General features: G+C 34.6%; 1 protein-coding gene across 1 annotated transcript; it reads right to left on the bottom strand.

Moving 5' to 3' along the window:
- Positions 1-8,137: 8,137 nt before the first annotated feature.
- Positions 8,138-9,460, bottom strand: LOC132553658 (atrial natriuretic peptide receptor 3-like). The gene is made up of 2 exons (XM_060217918.1): positions 8,908-9,460; positions 8,138-8,340 (listed from the first exon to the last, which is right to left on the bottom strand). Exons 1-2 carry the CDS (start codon positions 9,458-9,460, stop codon positions 8,138-8,140), a joined length of 756 nt encoding a protein of 251 aa, XP_060073901.1.
- Between the last annotated feature and the right edge of the window lie 218 nt (positions 9,461-9,678).

Genomic DNA, 9,678 nt, shown 5'->3' on the forward strand with positions numbered 1-9,678 from the left:
TACAGTTTCTCTTGTTATCACGGATATATTTAATTGGAAGACATTAAGAAATTAGTTATGGTAAGAAAGTTCTTTAAAAGAAAACGAGAAACGCCAGCAGGTAAAAATCAATATAATTCGAACTCAAATTTATTTAAAACTATGATCAAATATGAACAAATGAAATATTTACACGGACACTAAACAAATAACCCTAAAACCATGAACAACATAATGTGGACGGGTGTATAAAACCACAATGTAAATAATGACAGTTTCACAGGAAGTCAAATCACATGTGAATATCGATAATCGATAATCAATAATATATTATCTATACTAGAATTTGGAATGAGACATAGAAGAGAGAGAAAGACAGAAATATGTTATCACACCAAAATGCACGTTAAGTAGAGATCTAATATGTTACGTGCCTCGTGTATTATTGAAGCAGAGGTCTGAAATGGTACGTGTATCACTGATGGTATCAATCAGTGATATTCGTACACAAATGTATTATTTCACATTACAATGATTTTGTCACTGATAAATCGGAGTTGATGTAATATTATATTGTAGTTTGAGTGTTAATTATCTGCTTTCCAGTTTATAAAATGTTCAATAACGTAAGTTATGTAGATAATGACACTTATTTACGTTATGTCTATCAGACACAAGCTGTAGGCGAAAGCCATGTGCAATATCCAGCTGTTACACACACCTCGTTAAAAGTAGATTAAAACATGAAACTCAAAAAAAAAATGAAAGAAAAAAATATAGATTTGAAACTTTGAAAGACATGAATGTAGCATGCTTATTACTGTTCAGCATTATATTTTGTCCTTTCAGTATATTACAATGTTTTAAATAGTCCTGATATGAGAAACCAATAACGAAAGGTTTCTGCGATATATTTTTTAATATCAAACACGTCCTCCTATAAATCCTTGTAATAAAGTATCACATTGTAATATTAATGCAATCGCGTAGCTTCCTCCAGGCGTAAATCGAACGAAAAATGCACAGCTATATTGTCCCTATGTAAACGAACCAGGATTAACTTGTCCACCATATGCCGCGGCCAAAGTACAGCTTATAAAACGCTGTTTTTGACAGCTTGAATGTCAAATACCTCAAAATATTTTGACCGTTAACAGGTACAAATTTCACGTTGTTATGTAGTCATTGAGATCGCCATTTACAAAACTGACGACACAGGAATGTAACCCAGCTTGTGATCCTAATTTCATGTAAAGTTGTGTGATCTCTTATCGCAGGCGAGGCTTAACGTTATAATTTACTGTCAACTGGTAACGCATGATTACAATGTACAAGCCCAGGCTGTATAATATTGCCATTCATTTGAAGGCCGAAAGGGACGTCTTCTGACTAAACCCTCAGTATATTACATCTATATATAAAAATACGTTTTGGAAAATACGGTCTCTCTCTCAAAAAAAAACCCCAAATGATCACTTATTTGAGGTTTTTGTAACGTATGTGTAAAATATATAGGGATATCACAGTATCCGATAAAGCGAACAAGTTTAAAATATCCCATCTAAAATACACCCTGAACTTTCAACAGTGAGAAATACAATGTACTTATCAAACCAATATATATTAAACAGTACTTAAACCACTTAGGACGAATTAAATATGACGAGGAATAATTGAACGCATTTTATCCTTTTCAAATCACGCCGTTTTCAGATAATTAACAATAATTTCATCATGTCATTTTCCAGAACACCTGATTTATCACATCACAGTACAGAAGGTAATCTTGTTAATGTCTCCTTTTGTGTAATGCTCTGTCAATCCTTTATTTCCAGTTTCCATTATTATTTTGTTTAAATGTTTGATGTTTTCTGTTGTTTGTGTATTCTAGCACACTCATATATCTCAATTTAGTAAACAATTACAGACTTCCCATAGCCTGGCCATGTGTTTTGCATATATATAAATATATTCATATATATGTATATAAAAACATTAAACATATATATATGAAACCCTTTTTCAATGAAACAGTGTCAATGACAATCTTTAGTAAGTATATAAACAAACCAAAAGTTCGATGAAAGTCTTCTGCTTTGCTAGTAATCAGGATGCCAATCTGGGTCAAATCATATAATTTTATGCTCTCAAAAGGAGAACAAGGTTAAACAAAACTACCAGACGAACTCAAGAGAAAAACAATTGGTTGCCTTTGGAAACTATTTTCCCAGTTGCTTCATTTTGCATGTCACTCCATCCAAATAGTTGGATAATATGTGAACAGGCAGTTTACTCATTGATAACGAGAATGTGAAACACAATGAGTTTTGAAATATATGATGGTTGTGATTTAATTGTCTTGACAGGCCGAAATAAACAAAGTTTTGTAATTCAATTTCCTTGTCAAGTCCAAATGCACAATGATTAGTTTTGAATAGGAAACAAAACCTCAATGAATTCGAAATAATTAAATGTATATAGATCCAATCCCTCGACACCAACGTTAAAAGCCAAACAATGTTACGACTCTCGCCCCGTACGTTCGTGGCTCGGACAATAGAGCTCGGTTCTGATATAATATATCCGAAATTGATTTCAATAGCAGAACTCATTAGGGGCCCCGGATGCTGTTGATTGCTCTATTAGTCTTCACGAGACTTACACGCGAAAACAATCGGCATTGAATTCGATTTGATTTCCCTTTTTCTTTGCCCTTATTATTTGTGAGTTGTGATGAGGTTAAATCTAGTTTTTGTTAATGTGCAAAAATTAAAGGCATATTGATCTTTTCAAGAAAATTAGCCATGCCAATAAAAAAAAAAAAAAAAGGAAAAATGCTTTCCACTTTCTACTGATATTGTCTCGGTGGATGTTATTCAGATAATGATGGTAAAATCGATGAAACGAATAAAGCATTAACAAAAGACAGATATACACGGATACCCTCGGATATTATAAATACAATAATAAAGGTGGTTCTGTAATCATTTTCAGTATCATTGTGACAGATATCACTATATCTGAGGTCAATTTAGTTCAATTGTGTTAAATCCACATCATCAAATTAGGTCAATTTGGTAACATAATATTACATTATCGGAGATGAAAAGCCTGTTTGACATTTGTTATCAGTTTGTTATAAAAACATTTAGAATGCATGATGTGTATTGGTTATGGTTGGATGCTGGTCTTATTCATCAGACTATAGACATGACATTATATAAGTTTGGTTTGTTCGAGAAATACAAGTTAATAGACATTATGAAAAAATCAAAGATACGATTGACTCTTCTACATCAATCGCTTAACTTTATCTTTTTCTGCAAACGGAACCGACATGTTCACCTTTCTTCCAAACTGTTTGATAAGCTCGATAATTTCAATTTACCTATTGTGATTTTTTTATTTCTGGACAGGAACATCCCTGCTTGATTACAATATGGTGATGACATGTTGCAGTTGATTCGATAGTTTATGGTTTGTTTCCAGACTCGCAGAATCTGTAACTAACAGACAAACCCACAATACAGATTTTTTCAGAGATACAGGCTGATGAAAAGCATGGGATAGTTTTAAGGTTGTCATAACGATCTCATTGAGAAACATACCCTTTCTTGAGGGAACATAACGTTTGAAGGTGTTTGATGTTCGTAAGTATGCTTCATTGTTCATTGTTGTACATTTTTTTGTCATCTGGGAACGTGACACCATTTCGGATTGAATAATATTTTTCAATGGCGGTTTCCGTTGACAAAACCAAAGACGCTTACTTTTCCGAAACATATGGTCTTGTACTTTCTTTCAGAAGTCTCCGTGTATATCTTTCATTTGCTAAATATTTCCCAAGATTAATCGAAGTTTTGTTTGGATTAAGCTCATTTTCTTTGTTGTACAATAGATACACAATTCAATGATGCCCTTCAATACAATTTTCGAATCAGATGCAGTAGAGCCAAATAATGAGTTTAGCTGCATCATGCAACTCTTTTGTCTTTCCCAGTGATGTTAAGGGTCTAAAATTTGAAGTATAGAAGGCAACGAAGATTGGGAAAATATCATTTTCATTATGCCCTTTGTATAAACACAAATCGTGAAAACCATCGCGTGTGAATGATAGATATAATTTCAATCATTTCTCTAGAAATTGTATTGGATTTTGATATACCTGTAGGAATGACGATTTTTATTATTGATTTTTGTCCCTGTTGTATAATACTTCACTTGTGATTTTAAAGTCTTTTGTTATGAACGGATACATGGATATTCTTTTCATTATGTCATTCATACTTGGACATGCAAGAACAGGTACACGTCTTAGCGAAAACATTGATTACAACAAAACAAAAATAACCTTTGAGATGAAATATATATTTAATTATTTTCACATGTAATGTGTCATAGATGTTTTCAATCGTATTTTTATATCAAATAAATGACAACTCTGCGCTCATTCATACAACCCAGATCTCCTGCTAACGCACAATTAAACAGAAGTGGTAGTATGAATATTCATCAGAAACTCACTTAACAAAGAAACAATGGCCAGTTACAATGAGATGAATACATTTATACGATAATGGTTCATTTTAAAAAGTTGTGTTTCCGTTATGAATAGACAAAAATCACAAAAGAAAATACTTTGAGAATATAATTTACTCGTAAAACTGTAGACCATTTCATTATCTTCTCGAAAAAAAATAATTAAGCTTTAAATTTCCACTGGAATGTGCCACTTAACAGCAATATCTTAGTTTTAAATGAACATTGGTTTCTGATGATTACGTGTATCCTATTACCGCATTGAGATTAGGATATTTGAGTGTTAACTGTTATGATAGTACACTTCTTTGAATGATCCATGCCTACATGTACACCACTTTCATATAGAATTGGTTGTTGCAACAAGGTACAATTGCATTCAAGACATCTTTCCCACACAACATTGTGTACATTACTGTTCATCACTTCCATTCTGCGTAAGATTTATTTTCGCGTTAAAACACGGGGAAAATCGACCGTGAAATCACATTCCTCGCAGTTATTTGTTTGAAATTTAATTCTCGATGGTATCCATGGTGACTCCGTTATGATATCTGCATCCTTTTAGGTCCAGATCTTTAAAAGCTCATTATTCGGTAATGTAATCACTTCTAGATCAGCAATCGCGAAATTATATTTTCGCGAATATGTCTGAAGAGGTAAGTTTGGTAAAACTAAGTAATTTACAGTAATTATGAGGAGATGCTTAGAAATCGATCCCTGCCTTCTGTCTTTGATCTCCAGCAGTTTGAGAGTGTACAAAAGACAGACCATATTCATTTCAATTTATCCTTGTATCTCAGCTTGACATATTGGAAAGGATCAACATCGGGGATTTACCTGCTCAATTATTCATTCCTCAAGTTATATACAATGTGTAAAGGATTGTACAAGTAAGAAATTAAACTGAACCATACAACTGTTGATACAAAAGACTGTAGCAGTAACTGAGGAAAATAAAAATTGATGGAAATAGATATTAAACTGGAGCTGGGGAGGTTTACAACTCTCTAATTCCGTAATAAAATTCCAAAATCGAAGTCGTTGATCTTTATCTACTAAAACTAGAGATAATAATTAAGGGTAATCTGCAGTTAGGACATAGAGAAGAAACTATATATTGCTCCAAATTTAAAAAGTCAATTCTCCGGAAGTGAAATGTCGGGGTGGACATCAGGGACTGTCGCCAACGACGAGACATACTTCAGAAGTATGACTTCGCTACAACAGCTACTAAGTTCAACTTCAGAGCTAATATTTGAATACAGTCCAATCTGAGACAGCTCCGTCTAATAGTAACTGTAAGTCTTTATCGTTAGAATGAAAACATATCCCAGAAACATGAAGTATCATCATATCAACATCTGTCTTGAATCGTTACTGCCAAAACTTTGAACAGAGGTAAGGTGAGTCACGTCAACTATAGAGGACGTTTAATTCAGAGAAAAAAAGCAAGTTACGACTGATAGAAGAGAACATTTCGTGTTTTTTTTTTCAGAAAAGGAGTATACTATAGATATATAGGTCTGTTACTTAAGATTGAGTGGTAAGTTGCGACCTCTCACAAAGGGTGAGTGTTGCAAAAATTGTGCCAATTAAGAAAGGTTACTTCTTACGGAGGTAGGAAGCTACTTTAGAAGTAAGAGGGGTTATAACTTCTAACTTTGTAATGAGAGGTATTTCATCTCGCGTCTGATATTACAACAGAAAATAACGATAATGAAATGTCACCGTCACAAGTATGGCTGCTAGACAACGAATCAGTCGGAAATGTTAACCATAGTTTGATGTAAACTTACCATTGTCTGTCGTGTATTAATGACTCGTAAACTGCCAACAGCGTAGGAATATCGAAAGTGACGTAAGCAAATTTAGATGGAAATCAACAATGTTAGATATAAGTACCATATCAGTTAGCATTCATGGGCGATGAATGTTGACTGAATAAATGCTAATCCAATTTGCTCTTACACTGTACGCATTCATATGTCCATGAATGCCAAAGAAATCAGTCCATATCTTTTTATATCAGTTCATACCAATTCATATCAGTTCACAAGAAGATATGAGTGGATAAAGAAAACGTGTGTCTAGGACTAAAATACATCCCCACCAGAGGGCGCTTACTGCAACGTTTCAATATAAGACTAGAGGTGAAATGAATATGTAGATACTACCGTTAACCTAAGTCATTACATTCATATAGATCATTAATGTGGCATAGAACTCTTATTTCGTCAGTAAACTGGGCATCAGAAAAATAATGTCAACGAGTAAAGCTCGATGTCCAGAGCTATCGAAAAGAATAAATGTGTTTATTAAAACTGCAGTCAAGAGTCTAGATATTTCGATAGTGCATATTACCATAGAAACGTCATTTGTTTGGATACCTATCTGTTAAGTTGGTGTTTACAATAGAAAAACTATATCATGGATCGTTAGCTAGAGTATACAAACAGTCACGGATGATTGATTCTCGTATATGCTCTCATCTCTCCCAATAACTTGTGAGAAATGTTTAAATTTTCAAAAGAATTCTGATTGCACATCGTTAGAAAAGGTACGAAATATCGATTGCTGTACTTAGCTATATATATAACATCCCGATCGTCTTTAAACAAGAAATATGTAGTATGATTTGGGATATAAAACACACAAGCGGATACCAGGAAATATGATACACATAAATTTATATATTGATAAGGGACATATGTTTGTGTCTACATTACTCACATCCGCGTTACATCCCACCCCTGGTAATTGTGCAGAGATCCCGGTAAAGTCGTAATACAAGTACGAGCGTATAACACAGGTATGATCAGGCATATTTTAAAAGAGTTCAAAAATAATATATGACACAAGTCTTGCAATGTCTGCCCAAAACGTGTGTACACGAGTGTAAGATTTTATTTCTCATATAGCTTATTTCATATCCAAAAGGGAGGAGACAAATGTGAAGTTTCTACGTCCCTAAGGGACAAAGTACAATTTGGACGACAATTTCCCCTCTTTGACTATCGTATATTGTTGATATGTTTATGTTTTTATTAGAAGTGTTTGGAGATATTTTTATGACTCCGACTTATTACATACCATAAAACGCCAGCAATATGTTTTTACAATATTACGGAAATTATGAAGCGCAATGAAGTCAGAATATCCCTTCTAGCGACAACCAGTCAACATGTGTTACTTTTTTTGTGGGTGCTACATTTATTTCTGGACAAATTAGACATCAAGAGTACTTCTCGAAGATACTGTACCTTATAGTGTGATACTGAATTCCTCACGCTCGTACCTTCTCGTGTGATTCAGTACATATACACACCATATATAACTGTGGCCACTTTTATGACCGATACAACACAATCGTTTGTAGATTTAATGATTTTATGTGAGTTTTGGAATCCAGATTTTTTTCACGTTTCAAATATTCAATAATCCTAGCCAGTCTTTAAATGTTGAGGTGACTTAATTTGAAATTTGAATTTATCATATGTGGTTTTAGAGACACGCAGATTCTTGAATATTAGTAAATTATTCAGCAGCTACTGGACTTGAAAATAACGGTTCCCATGCATCTAACTTCTCTGGACTTGAAAACAACGGCCCCAAGCATCTAACTTCTCTGGACTTGAAAACAACGGCCCCCATGCATATAACTTCTCTGGACTTGAAACAACGGCCCCCATGCATCTAACTTCTCTGGACTTGAAAACAACGGCCTCCATGCATCTAACTTCTCTGGACTTGAAAACAACGGTCCCCATGCATCTAACTTCTCTGGACTTGAAAACAACGGCCCCCATGTATCTAACTTCTCTGGACTTGAAAATAACGGTTCCCATGCATCTAACTTCCAAATAAGTACTACTAAAACCGTGTTAGTTAGAATACGACAGATAATAAGGCAATTATTCAACGCTTGGCTGAGAAGGTCAAACATTCTGACATTACAATCCCTTAATTAATGTAATCAACTATAATCATGTCTTATTTTCTTAATTATCTTCATCACAGAATGAATTTATCTGGAATTTTTTTAAATTTTGGATATTAACCTTATAAATGATGAGAGCAGATATTCCGAAAATTCGAGAACATTGATAAGTATCACCCAGCTATTCAGGGTGTGTATATAGTGTAATCTGGTGACTTTTCTGGTGATTTTTTTCGCTGAAGAATCAATCCACACTTAATTAAAGTCATTATTTTATAATATATATACGTTAAAATTTTTCATCGGACGGCAGTCACAGAAAAAACAAACTTTCACGTGATACTGTATGTCCTCCCTAGGATTATTCAGTCATGAAAAAGCGAGGGGAGTTTGAGTACACTTCTAGTTGTATGGCAAAATTAAACGTATTTCTTACATTTACAACTTACCTGAATATTTCACCCCGACGTCCTCCCTAAGAATCTTGGCATATGTTGACGAATCTTTCGTCAGTTGTTTGTAATCTCCTTTCATATCCTTCCGTTTCGTTTTAATTTCTTTTATGATAGCAGAAGCCACTAAGAAACAGAATCTCTCCGAAATTTCCTTTTGGCCATCAGGGTCATACAGAAGTTTTAGTTTCGGCCACCGGTAATGGGCTATAGCAGCGAGAAGGAATCTTGTCATTGAGTCAAATGCCATTCCCATACGGGTCAACGTTTGGTATTCTTTTTCTTTGTCCCGGAAGTCTTGCGCAAGTCCCCCAGGGGAGACAACCGGAAGATCCCACGAAGGAGCATATCTAGCAACTGCCGCAAGACTATAATCACAGACAGGACCGAAGAATGCGTGTCCACCATCGTTCATGAAATGAAAAGCAGCAACAGGTGCCCGTATGGCATCACAATTAGTATTGTATTTCGTAACATTTAACCCGTGAAAGGGGAGTAACCCTCTTTTTTCGACCTCCACAATCGCTTCCTCTATGGCAGGTTCTACCATCATTCGAGAAAAATACATATGTTTTTCAGGGACCATTAATGCTATCTTCACATCAACCTTACTCAGTTCTCTCTCAGGAAGATGTGTTATTAGGACCATAATTATTTCTAGTATCACCGGAGGTGGCCACATTTTCACAGATTGAAACGTAACTGCTGCTAATATATGTTCCAAACTCACACAAGAATCGAAGCAAATTCCCTAGGTCCGCAAACGTT

Source organism: Ylistrum balloti, unplaced genomic scaffold (genome assembly GCF_031769215.1).
Source record: "Ylistrum balloti isolate Yb309-2 unplaced genomic scaffold, AGI_CSIRO_Ybal_v1 Utg370344, whole genome shotgun sequence".
NCBI classification, from domain to species: domain Eukaryota; kingdom Metazoa; phylum Mollusca; class Bivalvia; order Pectinida; family Pectinidae; genus Ylistrum; species Ylistrum balloti.

What these genes read in the sequence shown, in the direction of transcription:
- LOC132553658 (XM_060217918.1), bottom strand. Translation starts at nt 9,460, where the DNA reads ATGGTAGAACCTGCCATAGAGGAAGCGATTGTGGAGGTCGAAAAAAGA. An exon ending in CGTCGGGGTGAAATATTCAG is followed by an intron (nt 8,341 to 8,907) that starts GTAAGTTGTAAA and finishes TTTCAAGTCCAG; the next exon opens with AGAAGTTAGATACATGGGGG.